Genomic DNA, 17,487 nt, shown 5'->3' on the forward strand with positions numbered 1-17,487 from the left:
ATATCCTATTGCATCACATGTAAATAAATAAGCAAAGTCGTTCCTAGTAATTCCAGTGTATCCAATAGTCGCTTCCAATATAAAATTTTCTCCTTTATTTTGGTTTCTTTTCTTTGATATTCTGTTTATCTTATTTCAAGCTTTGTTTTTACAAAAGTCTTTGTTCCAAAGAAGGTAATTTTCTTTATATTCTTCAATACAGATTATTTCCTCTTTGTTTACTTTCCTGTGGATATCTGAAAGAAATTTAGCTGTTTTTCAATTTTTCCTCTTTTGTCTTTGTATTCTATCTAGTTAGTCAAGAATATAAAATATTTTTCATTAAAATATATTGAATATAGCATGCAATGTAAAGGTTATTATCATTCTTTTTTTGCACTTGGTTCTAACCAGCTTGATACTAATGTTCACATTTATTTTTTATAATATTGCCAACTTTTGATGTATGTACTCTGCTTAATGAAAAGAAAAGAAAATTGTGGCAGAGTTAACTATTAATGTAGATGCTCAAGTTAGAAAGTATTTGTTTATTAAAAGAAAATATTATTGTGTAAAGTGCATGCCATAGAATGTAGTTGTTTTTTTTTCTATTAGTGAAATGATAGCATTCACAATTATTTCAATCTTAGATGGAAAACCTATTATCCTACTGGCTCATTTTAAAAATTAACAATGAAATACAATGCTTATTAGTTGTTTCCTACTCAAAAAAACTCCCTTCAGTAACTTGGGATACTTCTGAAGTTAATTTGGAACTGCTTTTAAATGACTGTTAAGTAAGGAGAACAATGCCAACTTAATGTGTTTTTTCTTTCCATTTGTCACTGATATACACATATACATATATAGCTAAACTTCTTATGAGTGAAACCAAAGTAGTCTAATAAGCTAAATCTTTTCACTAGCATTTTTAAATTCTATGTCATAATTGGAATTTCAGGGACTCAATTCACTTTCTGTCACATGACCAGAATTAAAAAATATTAACTATAGTAAAAAATGTTGTCAAAGAAACACATCATGTTTCATGATCTTTTTCCAGAAATGTGTATGCATACGGCCACAATAGGACATACTGATTACTTTGAATTAAAGTTACTTGAGAAACAGCCGGTGCAAGAAGGACACTTTGACCCTCCTTTGACTCACCTGAAAACACAACATAAAATTCCCATGTGAATGGCATCCCCCCCATACCAGCAGAAAGAGAGACAGCCTTATCACCAGGGAGCGGAAATTTAGGGCAAAGAAGGGTGCATAAAAACCCTTATATTCTCACTAATTTACGACCCAAATATCAACCTTCCTCATTAGTTCTTCACAAATTCATATTTTCTTTGTCTAAAACTTACAAAAGCTGTCTACTTTCTTCACTTCTTTAAGTCTCATATTTTTATGTGGCTCCATTTGTCAGAAATTTATTTATTTTTCTCCTGTTAATTATTCTGTTGACAGGTAGCTAGGCAAACATGAGTGGGTCCTGCATTAGTCTGGACAAGGACTTCCACCTCTCTTCCTACCAATGACAGAACACACCTCAAACCCCTCAAGTTCATGGTTTAGTCTCCTGCCTTATCAGGACCAAACAAGATGTAAAAAAGCCCATTGGGGCTTCAGACCACCAACACAGGTTGACCACAGGCACACTGAGACCCAAGAAGTGACCTGGAGTTACCTCAGGGTTCTTTATACTGTTACTGTAACAAATTCACATTACAGTTTTGGACCCCCACTGTGGGTTTCACATGGGTACTTACTGGTGAGTGCCTATGCACTAGGAAAAGTGTTACATAACCTGAAACTTTCAATCAACACGTCAACTAAATGATATAAGACACAGGGAGGGATTTTCTAACCATTTCAAAAACCAAACCTAACCCTAATGGCAGGGCTGCTCCTGGTTTCTGGACAGCTTGAGCCTCCACCTTCTCAAGAGTGTACTTGCAACTTCAGGGGGAAAATATTCTCGAAGCCTGGGGCAGATAACCTCTGAAGCTAAAGTCAGTCAAAGAGAAATAAAGTGGGAGAAACTCATTTATTATTTAGAATAAGTCATCCTCTTCTGCTTGCCTGTGTCTCTCATGATCTGGCTGCAAAAGGGCCCCACAAAACCTCTCCAGTGCAGATATGCCCTCACTCCCTTTTGTAATCAACTATTGATATGGAGATAGACTACTTCTCTCCACACCTTGGAAACACCTTCTGATATGGAGATGCATTAAGGCCAGGTGAGAGATTCTTGAAATACTGCAATTTTACAAACAACCACCCTCCAGAAATATCACCTCACAATCTACTCACTCCTCATCTTCCACAATGTCCGCTGTGCTAGAAAGCTGCCGCACTGTAACTAGACTAATAACATAACAATAGCAACAGCAATAACAGCCTGATAATCCTCAAGCTGGGGAATTCAGTTAGGTTCAAATTCATTTGCTGATTAAATCCACAGCTCACCCATTCCACAGATGGGCAGTAGCTGAAAGGGTAGGGAATTCATAGCATTCATCAGGCAGCAGCTGCAGCCAGGGGCGGGTCCAGGCCACAGGAACTATAGAAGAAAAGAACCTTGAGGGCAATAAGATACATGTTTTAATGAGACCAGCATAGGCAAATTTTCTCCATCAGGTAGAATATATGCAAGAGAGTGGTCCTGTGATAGGACAGTGGCAAGAATGGGATCTCGTCCTGGTCTAGTGTACCAGACCTTCACCCTTCTCCCTGTGGGAGTTACAGATGGGTCAATATATAGGGCTATGGGAGGTACATGCACTGGCCATAAAGAAAAACCAAAACTTCCCTGTAAGACGCTCTTACCTGCCAGACATTTTGGGTATACTATCATGATCTTTGGGGGCCATTCTGCTGTTACTCCAGGAACACACAATAGGCCAGCTTCTAGGCCTTTTCCCCAAGATACCAGAAGTGCCAGCCATCACTGGTCCATGAGTCAAAACGTCCAGGGCCACATGCACTCAACAGAGTCTCCAGGATTGGCAGAAGGATGTTGCTCTGCTCACCATATCCTGGCTTCAATAACTCCTCTTTTGCACATACAGTTGTATAGGAGAGGCAGTAATGTGTGTGAGCATGCCCCTGGTCTCAAGGATCCTTTTCAGGGCTTCTCATTCAAACACCATAGCACTGTGCATAAGTGAACTGACCAGCCCTGTAGATGATTCGTGTCCTACTTCAAGCCAGATTTCAACAACCATTGTACCTCTCTATCATGCCTACCCAAGTAGGGTTAGATGGTACAAGAAACTTCCATTTTATCCCTAATTGCTGAACCCATTCTTCTAACTCCTCTCCAGTAAAGTGTGTGCCTCAATTGCTGTCAATCAATTGTGGCTGGCCCTAGGCTGTTAAGAGGTGCTCTAGGTCCCTTTTGGTCATTTGATGATCTTCACAATGTTCAGGAAAGGCAACAAACTGTTCAGTAGCTGTGTCCACAGAAGTCATGGCATACTGATACCTTTCTGATACCAGCAAAGGCCAAATATATTTGGCCTGTATAACCATTGGGCTACATCAGAGGTATGCTTTCCTTCTAGCCAATGCACCTGGCCAAAGTGTCTGCTTCATCATTCCTTGGGGAATCCAAAGGCAAATTGCCAGTCACATTATATACAGTAACAGTCTTTGTCTAACCAGAGACCCATAGGTCTTGCCACAAGTCTTGTCCCCAAAGGGGCCAGTGACCAATCATCCAGTGGGCATGGTACCATGCCAGTAGCCACAGGGTCAAGCCCCAATAGATGGCCCAGCTTTCAGTGTGGACAACTATAGTATAGGATCCTGGGTGATCACAAAGCATACTGCCCACAACTCAGCCCACTGACTGCTCTTCCCATCCCTGTCCTCCATCAGTATTGTTTCAGTATTAGGACGCAAAGCCACAGCCCTCCAATTGTGAGGCTGCCTATGACTACAATTGTTGGTATACCAAGCATCTTCAGGTATAGGGTTTTTCTCTCCTGATAAGGACTCTCAGCTAACAATGGCTCAAAAGCAAGTTCTTCTGTATTCCACTTTTGTGTGTCACTGACTCTAATAAACAGACTTCTCCACTTAAGGGGCTAGTGCTGCTTTAAATCTGTGCCCTAGTGTAGGTATCTGTGCCATGCCTCTGGTCATTACCACATCCCCCAAGCTGGGGTCTTGACCCCCCAAATCAGACAACAACACCCAATCATTCTCCAGTGAGGGTGAGAACCCAAGCAGAGCCTGAGTACTGTCCCCAGGAAGTTTTTCAGGGACACAGGCTGGACATGGGTCTTTGCCTATGGCTTCCCTGTCCTGGACCTCAGTGGCTGGAAATGCTGCTCTGGCTTTAATTGGTGCCATAGTTCTAATGAGATCCTATTAGGCTTCCCATCAAGCTTTTGTTTAACTACCCTGACTTTATCAAATCAGCCCATACTTGGTCCTCAAGACCTTCATGGGGTCCTTTGCAGCTTTCCTTTTTGGCTTAGTCTGTACTTCTTTCCATGCTCTTATTGTTTGAACCTCCCCCAGATCTGTTAAAGAATGAGTAGCCTCACTTATGGGTTTCCCTATGTAGGGGGCAAGAATAATCATAGGGACCCAAAGAGAGATAGAGGAGCTTTATGCAGCACCAGAATTCTCATTTCTGTGGTGACCAACTCCTCATCAGAGCCTTGTGGGTCCACATTATAGATGATATTTTTCATGCCCAGCTCCCATAACACCTGCTAGAGCTCTACCTATGTTTTCCAGCTAGTGGATAAGTATAATAAATCACCCTGATTAGGCCAATCTGCCTGATGGCTGCTGTTTGCCAATCCAGAAATCTCTTTTCCTGAGGTGTGATAGGCACTTTGCAACCACTGCCAGAGGGAAGAGTGAGTCATCAGGGAAGCCAGTCTACCCATTTCAGAATCCAGCATTACAATGTTTTCCACCCCCATATCCCAAACACGTGAAAGACATGTAAGCAGAGGTTCCAAGGGCCTCTGCCAAAACTGAATACTCATGTGCACCAGCTCATCCTGGGTATAAGAGCGGAGCATGGAGTACTCCACAACCTGGGGAGGGGTCTTTGAGTGTTTATTTTCTTAATTACAACTGGGTTGACCTTTAATACAGGAGAGGCGGGTGTCTCAGGAAGTGGCCTCGGCAACAGTTCACCCCTCTGTCCCACCCCCTCATCCTCTCCTGACATCTTCTCTACCATCTTCGGGGATGAAGGCATCACTATTCCTCCTCCACCCCCATGGCCTTCTGCAATGCGGATTCTCCTGCTGCCCCCTCCTCACTGCTAGTACATCTTCCAGGAGCATGACCTGTCTTCTCAATAACTGTCTCTCTTTCTTAAGGACATCCCGTAAGTCATTACCCAGCTCCTCCAAGGAATGCCAAAGTGTACTTCCCTCCTTGATAACCCTTTCCACTACCTCTAGAAGCAATGATCCCACAATCCCACTCAGGGCCTCTAAGCCGTCTTCTCTCTCACAGAGGGCCAGTTCCACAGCTTCCGGTGTCTCCACCCTTCTCCAATTCTGGGAAGGATCCACCCATCTACAAGGTGCTTTACCCTAGACTAATTCCCACTAGGCACTCCCCTAGTGGAAGTCCCACAGATAGGGGGATCCTGGGTGAAGCTGCACCCTCCACCACTGCCAGATGGAAGGGTGAGTCCACACCCCCCATCACAGCAGCCACTGGGGCCTCCCCCCCCCGCCATCCACAGGGACATTTCTGAGCATCTCCCCACTTTCTCTCGGAGCAGCATGCCCAAGTGTTGCACCCATGAAGACAGATTTCAGGGTCAGAGGTCCTTCCCAGTACCACCAGGTGGGGGGAAAATATGTTCTCATTTGCGGCAAATAACCTTTGAATTCAAAATCAGTCAAAGGGAGAAATAAAGTGGAAGAAACCTGTTTATTGCTTAAAAGGCATTGTCCACTTCTGTTTGACTCTAAATCTCATGACCCAGGTACAAAAGGTCCCCATGAAACCTCTCCGGTCCAGATACACCATAGCTCCCCTTTATAATCACCTATTGATATGGAGATGGCCTACTTCTCCCCACCTCCTGGAAATACCTATTACTATGGAGACACACTATGGCCAGATGAGAGATTCTGGAAATACTGTAATTTTACTCACAATATATTTACTTTGCTTAATACCCTCCTGGTGCTCAAGACTGTTCTAAGTCTGTCAATTCACTGAATCCTTTCCTTTGAAAAGACTAAAAGACTGGAGATCTAAATGAACTGGTAACATTATATCTTCTTAATTATTAGATCAGCCTAGGTCTCTAGAAGGAAGTAAATGGGAAGAACCTAATACTTAGGTCCCTATTGTATTACAGCTTCTAAGAATACTACAAGCTGGGGTAGCAGAAGTTCAATGCAGCAGAATAAGAATTTTAGGTAGAAGGTTATGATGAAAGATTGAAGAAAAGCATAAATACTGGTTAGAATATTGAGACTGACATTGAAGATTTCAGTTTGAAGCATTGATCAGAATGGTTCAGGAATACTTTTACTGCTAAATAGCAGCGACTTTCAGTAATTTCTGAGAAAGCATATACCAACAGTCTTAGCAGTAAAGTGGGTATGTCTCAATGCTAAGAAGCCACTATGGATCTCAAATCTGTTTTAAAGCACCACAGGAGGATATTAATCTGTTTTATTACAATTTTCACATTTGAACACGGTTATATTATTGGCAAATTTCATATAAAACCATGCAAGGAAGAGGGCACTCTGGGAAATTGGACTCCAGTTTCTTCTCTGCCCTTAAGACAAAAAACAAAAGGTCATATGTGATACTGAACTGGTAATGGAAAATTCAAACCAGATTCTCTGATTCCAACCAAAGTCATGGTCTTAGAAGTTTCAAATCATTGCCTCTATCATTGACTCTGCCCAAAGAATGTTGTCAGTGTTGAGCACAGAGCAGGAGAGATGAGAAGTATTTTGCATCTTGTTCAATTTAAGACCATTAAGTAGGATACTATTGGAAATTCCTGGCCAATACGAATGCCTAAATCCAAGAGATCTATTCATGTTACTTCCGACACCTTTGGCCTACTGGTTGAAAATTATGTTTCTACAGGGCACTGGAGGTGGGTTTCAAAATTACCTAGGAGCCATCCAACATGGCCCATAATATTTTATAGACCATTATTGCATCATTGATTATATTAAGAGCAGCAATACTGGGGTTAGTGTTTGTCTCTTTCAGGCAATGCAAGTTTCTTAAAAGTAAGGATTGTGCCCTTCACAATGTCTGGAATAAGGGAAATACACAATAAATATATGTTTAATTAATTAACAAATTACATGCAGCAAGCTACACTTACACAGGCATATATCATTCAAAACCATGGTTTCCAGAGCTAATATGCAATAAGGAAATCTTATTTAAAATTTAGATCCAGACTTGAGGAAGTAAATTATTGTGGCAGGGTCAAATGTCATCAGGAAGAATAAAATGTAAGAACTAAGTTACAAGACTCTTTGAAAGAATCTTCTATATGAGATAAGTAATGAGGTAGAAAAACATTATCAGAAGAAGTACATGAAACCTGTTTTTTGCTTTTATGGTAAGGTTGTCCTTTAACATTCCTGAACCCAATCAACATTGGGGGGTCGATTCCATAAACACAACATGAAACCAGGCAATGCTCACACACCATCAGGGTATCTGATAATCTATGTCAAATTTTACTCCATCCAACCAGAGATAGTATAGATTCCATAGGTTAAGGGTTCAGTCCTCCAATATTGCCCCATCCCCGCTTCAAAGTGGCTATTTTTGTGTTTCTGACCCACTGCCTACAGATTGGAAGTTCCAATGACCTCTTTAGGTTCAGTTAATTTGCTACAGCAGCTCACTGAATTCAGGGAAACAATAATGCTTACCAGTGTACCGAAAGACATGACAAAAGATCATCAACAGCCAGATGAAGAGATACATAGGGGTAGTTTCTGATCAAAGGAGCTTTCTGTCATCATGTTGCTTGGGGCCTACCTACCTCAGTAGCACTTGGAAAAAAATGGCCAAATCACTCTTGAGTTTTTATGGAAGCTTTATTATTGACCAAGTCACTGGCCATTGACTGATTCAAACTCCAGCCCTTTCAGGGGGTGGGACTGAATGTTCCAATCCACTAGTCACATGGTTGTTCTCCTGTCAAGCAGCCTGCATTCCTAGGTGATACCCAGAAATCACCCTATTAAAATAACACAAGACACCTTTATCACTCTCAGTTCTTAGGAAAATCCAAGGGTTTGGGGAGCCCTGCACCAGGAACTGTGGACAAAGACCAAATATATATTTCCTATAAACCACAATTCAGCAGGTTATGCATTGTAGCATTTTTTACAACTATTGCTTTGAAAAACACCACATCTTTTGTAACATATCCCAGATGACTTCCTTTACCTGCTGGTTCCTTAGGGTATAAATGAAGGGATTTAGTAAAGGGGCAACTGAGGTGTACAGCAAAGCCACACCTTTGGATACAGTCACTCTTTCTTTGGCAGATGGCTTAATATACATAAAGATACAGCTGCCATAAGTCATGGAGACAACAATCATGTGGGAAGTACAGGTGGAAAAAGCTTTGGTCCTTTGCTGTGTAGAAGGGAATTTCAGAATGGTCTTAATGATGTAAGTGTAAGACACAATCACTAGTACCAATGTGACCACAAGTGTCACTACAGCTAAGATAAAAGACATCAATTCTAGGACATGTGTGTCTGTGCAGGATATCTGCAGGATAGGAGATGTTTCACACACAAAGTGATCAATTATTTTGGAAGCACAGAAATCCAGCTTGAGCCCCATGGCTATTGGAGGAAAGATTATTAGGAATCCAGTTATCCAAGAGCCAAGTACAAGCTGATAGCACACTTTGCTGTTCATAATGATTGGGTAATGCAAGGGTGCACAGATGGCAACATAGCGGTCATAGGACATGGCAGTTAGAAGATAAAACTCTGTAACTCCCAGTAAAAGTATAAAAAATAATTGAGCTGCACAATGATTGTATGAAATGGATTTCTCTCCTGTCATAATGGCTATCAGGTATCTTGGAATACATACTGTAATGAATAGGATTTCCAAAAATGAGAAGTTACGCAGAAAGAAATACATTGGTGTCTTGAGGCGAAGGTCCAGAAGGGTGAGGAGGATGATGGTTAAGTTCCCTATCAGGCTCAATGTGTAATTCAGAAATAGAAACAGGAAAATCACAATTTGCAATTGTGGGTCATCTGTCAATCCTAGGAGAATAAACTCTATGTCTTTTGATTGGTTCTTCATTTCCCTTTTGTGGGTCTTTTCAAATATACATAGAGAAAGAAGATAAAAAATTGAACATACTGATGAATGTAATACAGTAGAATATAGATTAATCTCTGAATGTAAATATGTGTAAATATAGCTATAAATTAGATTAAGTGTAGATAAATTAACCTAAATATGCATAAATTAACCTGTAAACAAATGAATATATAGTAAGTATATGTATATAGTAGCCAAATATGTATATTAACCTAATAAATACATATATACATTTCACCTAAAGCAGAATAAGGTATGCATTCTCTAATTTATCCATTTGTAAATGGTTTCTCCAGTTTGAAACTGCTGATGACACATATAATCAATTTAAAATACTTTCTCATCCAAGTTCTCTTTTTTACAATGTCCTTCATTAGTTTTCCTCTAGAACTTGGATATTTCTTGTGATTAATATGCATTCTTGCCCATCACTTCCAAAAGGAATCCACTCAGCATGTATAATTTAAATAAAATAATATGGGTTATAAGTGAGTTTTTCTATCATTTTTATCCAACCTGTAAAAATACACTAAATTATTTGCCTTTTTGGAATAAATATCAGGGTGATTTTTCAAAAACATGATTTAGAGTTTGTTAGCAATTCTTGTCATGTTCAATTACTAAGGCAGTGTTGATTTTTAGCAATTAAAGATCCTACTTATAATAGTTTTGGAATTATTATCTTTGGTTTTATTTTTATAAAATAGAAAGTTTTATAATTACCATTATTATCAATTTTCTTGATATATGACAAATTAAATCATTACAAAACAATGATTTTAATAAAAATATTGTTTCAGTCATAATTAACCTTTTTGAGATAGATTCTTATATGTATTCACATAAGTTGAGGCATTCTTTTTTTCTTAGTTCTTTCATATTTTTACACAACTATTGAATTCTACAAAAATGTTGATGGGGAGCAGAATTGGCCACCCCAAAATGTGCCTTTTTGGCATGAGGATTATTTTAGGCTGATTATTTTTAAGAAACAGAAGACTCAGCAAGTTTTTCCTTTTACATCCCCCATAACTGCCTGCAAGAACTTAGAGGACCTGTTCCATAAAGGGAGTTACCACCGTAGATAACCACAGTATAATATGAGCAAGGTGTGTAGACAGGAAGAAATATATCAAAATCAGTTCATTAAAATTCTTCTTGATGTTCCATTGTTCCTGTATGGCCCTGAAAACATTTATTTTCCAAACATTTACTCCTTTTCATCTTCCTGTGAAATATCTCCTTACCTTCTGAAGTCCCAGATTCCATCCCTTTCTCCTTACCTAAGAATGGCAGATTAGCTTTGATTGCCTGATGGATTTGGGGCTTCATCTTTTTATGGAATCCCCACACATATGCGGTTATATTTGAGTTCCCCCTATTTACCTCTGTCATGGCAATTTATTTGACCAGCCAGAAGAATCTTGAAACAGAGGAAAATATTTCCTCCCCAGCATTGCATTACTCTCTATCTTCTCTATGTAGGAATTCTATTTGCTTCCATATTGTATCTTCCCTTTTTATGTTACTAAACATGTAGCTCTACTTCATTATACATATTACCTGTGGACTTTTAAAATAATGGGCAACTAAAGCACTCTTTATTATCTTTTGTATTTGTAATTATAAATTCTTGCTATTCTTATAAACACTACTTTTTCTCACTCGGAAAAAAATAAAACTAAGATTTTTAATGCTTAATGTGGTTTTCTAAATCAGTTATTAGTGAATAGCTACTTTTTAAGAATGGCAATTAAAGATTTGCAGTCTTAAGCTACAAAGTTTTCACAAGGTTTTATTATAAAATATATTGATGACCATACTATGGCTTCCATCGTTACTCTACATCTGATTTTAAAAGGTATGTTCTAAGAGTTAATCATACAATTTCTGTTACCCTGTGTGTCTAGACTGTTCTAGAATTATAGGGAAGAGTTTCTCAATATTTTTCCCATACCACTTTATACAGGGTAACAATTCATAAAGAGAATCAGAGAAAATAAAACTTAGATGCCACTGGGTCTGAATAAAACAGATTACAACACTTGTTGATACACAACCATAAAGTGACTACAATTTAGAAATATTATAAAACATGAAAATTAGGCAGTCAAATTTAACTCTGAATTGGATTTATAGTGCATTTGATTTAATTTCTGATTTTGACATTCAGTGAAAATGCACATTTGAGATATTTTCTTAGATATATTTATCTATTGTTTATTACAATGTTATTTTCCTTTGTGGTCATATTGTAGTATCTAATCTGCATATTTACTGCCAATGCTTTTTGTAGGAAAAGGTAATGTACTGTGCTTCTGTAAAGAATTTCCATGTTCCCTCAAATTCATACTCACTTTGAAGTTCAGAACTCAGGTGTCAATAATTTTAAAGATATCCATCTTCTATTCCAGATAAGGTGCGTTTTGTGAAATTTTGTTCATATAATTGCTGTTACTCAAAACCTTAAAATAGGAATTTATTCTTTAAGTTAAAGTAAAGTGAAGCAAAAAGTGGCAACTTAAAAACCTCAGGGCAATATCTGATGAAAGCTAAGCAACTGTTCCAAGAAAGAGATACCACATTGCCATCTGTACACTTATAAAATGCTCCAGTTTTATAATTTTCTATTTACCACAGACTCATGGGACCTATTGAAATAAAAGTAAGGAAAAAAATATTTTCTTTGGAAACCAGAGCTTTAAAAGTACTAATTATTAGCAATAAAACACACCACTGTTCATCTTCTTTAAATAAAACAGAAGTGAAAGTATCCCAGAGGAGTATCAAAAGTGATTAAAAAACTCAATTACAAATTTCACAGGATCCTCAGTAGTTCACTGTCCTGAGGCAAGAATGGGAAGTCCCAAGCTGGTTTATACCAGCCCAAGACATCACCTTGCTTCCAATTAACAACAGAAACAATTTTAAACCATTGTAAACCATTTTTCACTCTGGTGCCTAGTGGTGTACATATGTGACTTATAAGTAATATATAAGTAATAAGTAACCGTGGCTTATTATCACATTAAAAGGTGAGGCATGGGTGGATATTGATGAAAATTTTTTGATTTTTTGAGTAAACTAAATTTTATCTATTAAATATATTTTATGCCAATGCCAATGTTGGAGACAATCCAATGCCAATCAGCTGGTGAATGGATTATAAAATTTTGGTTATAGGCATTTGGTGATTTTCCAGTTATTTGTCCGTTAATGGTTCTTGCTTAATTTCATTATAATTGAAAGTATACTTCCACAAATGTAAGCCTGTTGAACGTTTTTGGAACTTCCTTTAGGCTAAGCTCATAGTTGATTTTGTAAATATTTCATGTGCTTTTAAGAATGTTAGATACTTTGAACTTGGAAGCAGTATTCCACATTTATTAGGAATTAAAAAGAGAAAAGCTAAATTATTTTATATTTTTGCAAACACTAGTGCATTTGCTGTTTATTTATTTATTTATTGTAATGGTACTTTTTTGAAGGTTTTTCTATTTCATTTTTGATATTTCAAATTTGCACATACATTGCTTTCTTGACTTTTCTATAGCATCCTCTATTTCTTCTAGTAACTTTAAGACAGTTGTTCTAAAGTCTCTGCCTAGTAGATCTGCCTAAGTCTTTGCAGGGACACCTCCTGTTGATCTGTTTTGAATGGATCACATTTTCCTGTCTCTTTTTATGGCTTGTGATTATGTTGTAGTTGAGATCTGGATACTTGAATATAATAACGTAATGACTCTGGGATGCAGATTCTCCCCTCCCTAAGGGCTGCTGTTTTTTTTTTATCATTGTTTGTTTTATGTTTTGATTGTTGTAGGCTCCTCTGTATCAGCTTTGTATAAATTCAAGTCTTCATGTCCCTTCTAAGCCTGTGCCTCTCCCTGGGCAGTCACAGCTATTTTCTAATTTGTTCTTTCTATACATCTACTTTTGAATTTTCTAGACTTTAATGTATGGTCACAGAAGGGAAACAAGAGAAAAATGAAGAGGTGGGAAGGGCAACAGTCCCTTTAAATCTCCTGAAGGTCACTTCAGTCACAGGCAGAAGGGCTTACACCAATGTAGGGAGGTCTAAGAGCAATCCTTCCTGCCTCCTTATGGGCACCTGCAGGGTCAGAAGTAGCAATCCGGGACCAAGGGTGATTCCTAATATTAGGAGGACAGAATCCTTTCCACCCACCTTGGCTCCTGCAATCTGTGTGCAAGCTGCTAGATGCCTGCCATGGAGGTGGAGGATGTAGGATGTGTAGCTTCCACTATGTTAAGAGCCAAAATTAATTAGCAGCAATTTATCATCTAGATTTCCCCTGGAAATTGCAAGATTTCAGTAGATGCTAGAGTTCCAAACTGGTTACACCAGAAAGATTCTGCCACAAAAAACTTATACATTGTCCAGTGAAAGAAATGGCAATATATACAAAATTATACAATCAATAATATTTATGAAAATTCAGCCTTTGCAACATAAAGAAGGTGAAAAGCTTTCTTTTCTAAAATAATGCAGTCATATGTCTGAAAAAAAAACTTCCTTTCGGAAGATGTCAGAGTAGAGAGAGCCTGAATCCACCTATTCCCATCTAAAAACTGAATCTCCACCAACACATAGAGCATTTCAAAGACAAACCTCTATGTGCACAGAGCCTGAAGTGAACACTTTCTGTATAATGCTGGACAGAAAGATAAAATTTAAAAATCCCAAAATGGCAAGAGAGGCATAAATAGTAACTTTGGGAGCAGGTTACTCCTCCACCAGCAGAGGTGAGTGGAGGGATGTCACTGAGAGAGTTTGGTGTGGACTCCCTACCCTGAGGTACAGGAGTAAAGTCTGTGGTTTAACACGCAACTAGGTCATAGTGAAAGAACCCAAGTTTCAGAGCTTAAATTCCAACACCATGCAAGGAACCACTGGAGGCCATCCGGGATCCAAGGAGCCAGGCAACACTGTTGTTTGCTCTCCTTCTGCACATCTTAGTGCACTGAGAGCAGATTCTGCATGCATATGCTAATCTTAGACTTGGCCTAGGCAGCCCTCTGACCCCTGCACCATACTCAGGTGCAAGCAGCAGGTTGGCAGGAGATCTGCTCCAACCTCTGCCCCAGCCAACATCAGCAGTACCAGGTAGTTCCCTGGCCCACAAGGAGGGTGCCTGAAATTTTGGGTAGGTACCACCAAGGCAACTTCCCAGAGCAATGAAGGGGACCGTGCATGTGGGGTGACCCCTGATGCATGGGTGAAAGCACATGCCCATGGTGTCTGACCCCGACCACTGGCAATGTTAGTGGGCACCAACATGGGAATTCCCTGAAGCATCCCAGAATAAGAAGTGACCTTGGCAACACTCTGCCTGACCCAAGACACAAGCAGAACTATGGGCACCAAAGCGATAGCTATCAGGAGTATACCAGAGTGTGCAGGGGCTGAGGGGCTGTGTGCACAGAGCCTGACTTCATACCACAAGTGGGATACTGGCCTACAGGTAAGCAGACCCTGGAGACTCAGCTGGTACCAATCTGAGCGTTACCTTTAATGCACCCTTGACTCACCACCCATCCACCACCATCCCCTGCTAGTGCAGAACACACAGGTGTCCACTTAGGAGCCCCCCCAACAGGCTACCAGGGCCCTACAGCTGCAACCATGCGCTAGGAGCACCAGCACCAGGAAAAGCCCTTCTCACAAACAGCCTCCAGCTTGCCAAAATCACAAGGCACACATAGTCTATACAGGGGACTCTCCCACACGAGGCCAACACTTCAAGACTGGGAATATAGCCCTTTCAACTAACTCATGGAAACAAACACAGAAAGTCATACAAAATGAGGAGAAAGAAAAATGTGCTCTAAACAAAAGCTTAAGAGATAACCGTAGAAAGAAAAAATCTAAATTAAACAGAGTTAACGAACCTACCTGATAAAGAGTTTAAAGCAATGGTTATGAAGATATTCACTGGATGTGAAAAAACAATAGTGTGACTCAAGACAAACCTCAAAAAAGAGGTAGAAAGCCTAAAACGAACAATCAGAGATGAAGATTCAATAGATGAAAAAAAAAAAAAAACCACTGGAGGGAATGAACAGCAGACTAGAGAATGTGGAAGAATGATCAGTGACTTGGAAGGTAGTTATGGATAGCACCCAAGTTGAACACTGAAGGAAGAAAGAAAAGAAAAAAGAAAAGAGAATAGGTAAGAGGGCTCTGAGACAGCATTAAGTGTGCTAACATATAGCATTGTAGGAGTCCCAGAAGGAGAAAAGAAAGAGAAAGGAGTGGAACATGTATTTGAAGAGATAATAGTTGAAAACTTTCCTAACATGGGGAAGGAAACAGTCTACCAGGTCCAGAAAGCACAGAGAACTCCAAACAAGATGAACCCAAGAACATCCATGCCCAGTCACATTGTAATTAAAATGTCAAGATCAAAAGTAAAGAATCTTAAAAGCAGTAATAGAAAAGCAACAAATTACATATAAGGCATTCCTCAGAAGGTTATCAGCTGATTTATCTGCAGAAAATATACAGACCAGAAGGGAATGACTTGCTGCATTCAAAGTGTTGAACACATATAACCTCCAAACAAGAATACTCTACTCAGCAAGATTACCATTCAAAACTGAAGGAGACATAAAGCGCTTCACAGATAAATGTATTTTAAAAATGCTCACCACCACAAGAGTAGCCTTACAAAAAATGTTAAAGGGACTTCTTTAAGAAGAAATGAAAATATCCTCTCTAATAGCAAGAAATTTAAGAAAGAAAATCTTCTGCTGGTAAAGCAAATGTATAGCAGGGGAAGGTAATATATGAATTACTTAAAAGCTAGTATTAAGGTAAAAAAAAAAAAGTAGCAAAAGCAATTACATCTAACAATTACTTAAGGGAATCACTTAATAAATTTTGTAAAAGAAGATAAACATAAAACATGGAGTAGGGGTGTAAGAAATGTAGGGCCGTTAGAATATGTTTGAACTTCAGTGACCATCAGTCTATTATAGATTGTTATATTCATAGGATGTCATGTAGGAGCCCGATGATAACCACAAACCAGAAACTTATCATAGATACATAAAAATGGAAGAATAGGGAACCCAACCACAATACTAAAGAAATTCCTAAAACACAAGAAAAGAGAGGAAGAGGGGAAGAAAGGATGAGAGAACAACAAAAACAACCAGAAAATGTTCAACAAAATGTCTATAAGTGGATACATATCAGTAATAAATGTAAATGTAAATGGCCTAAATTCTCCAAACAAAAGACATAGGGTGACTAAATGGATAAAAACATTACACTCATCTGTTTGTTGTCGACAAATGACTCACTTCAGTCCTAAAGACACGTGCAGACTGAAACTGAAATACTTATTTGCATGTTATAAATATACCATGCAAATAAGGATAAAAAATCTGGAGTGACAAAATTTACATCAGACAATGTAGACTTCAAAATAAAGTAACAAAAGACAAAGAAGGACATTACATAATAATAAAAGGATCAGTCCAACAAGAGGATGTAAAAATCATAACAATCTTTGTATCCAACATAAGAGCACCTAAGTATATAAAACAAATACTAACAGACCTAAAGGAAGAAATTAACTGAACATAATCATAGTAGGGGACATTGGTAGCACACTTGCATCCAGACAAAAAATGAATAAGGAAGCAGAGATGTTGAGTGACACATTAAACCACATTAATTTAACAGATATGTACAGAATATCCTACTCCAAAGCAAAAGAATACACATTTTTCTCAAGTGCACATGGAATATTCTCCAAAATTGATCAAATATTAAGACACAAAACAAGCCTCAACAAATTTAAGAAAATTGATGATGTTGTATCAATCATCTCAGACTACAGTGGTATGAAAGTAGAACTCAGTTGCAAGGAAAAGAATTAAAAAATAAAACCCCACATGGGAGTTAAATTAAATGCTCCTAAATAATCAGTGGATCAAGTAAAAGATCAAAGAGGAAATTAAACAATATGTGTAGACAAATAAAACAGAAAGTCAATGGTTCAAAATATGTAGGATGCCGCAAAAGCAGTTCTAAGAAGGAAGTTTATAGCAACGCAGGCCTACCTCAAGAAACAAGAATAAGATCAATTAAACAAGCTCACTGTACAACTAAAGGAACTAAAAATATCACCAAAG

At 38.5% G+C, this 17,487-nt stretch overlaps 1 protein-coding gene across 1 annotated transcript; it reads right to left on the minus strand.

Moving 5' to 3' along the window:
• Positions 1–8,364: 8,364 nt before the first annotated feature.
• LOC130685101 (olfactory receptor 6C6-like) lies at positions 8,365–9,306 on the minus strand. Its single transcript, XM_057508286.1, has one exon. It carries the CDS (start codon positions 9,301–9,303, stop codon positions 8,365–8,367), a length of 939 nt encoding a protein of 312 aa, XP_057364269.1. The 5' UTR covers positions 9,304–9,306.
• Positions 9,307–17,487: the final 8,181 nt, after the last annotated feature.

The sequence above is a fragment of the Manis pentadactyla genome, chromosome 10 (genome assembly GCF_030020395.1).
Source record: "Manis pentadactyla isolate mManPen7 chromosome 10, mManPen7.hap1, whole genome shotgun sequence".
Lineage (NCBI taxonomy): Eukaryota > Metazoa > Chordata > Mammalia > Pholidota > Manidae > Manis > Manis pentadactyla.

Excerpts from the sequence above, each read along its gene's own strand:
- LOC130685101 (XM_057508286.1), bottom strand. The coding sequence starts at position 9,303 with ATGAAGAACCAATCAAAAGACATAGAGTTTATTCTCCTAGGATTGACA.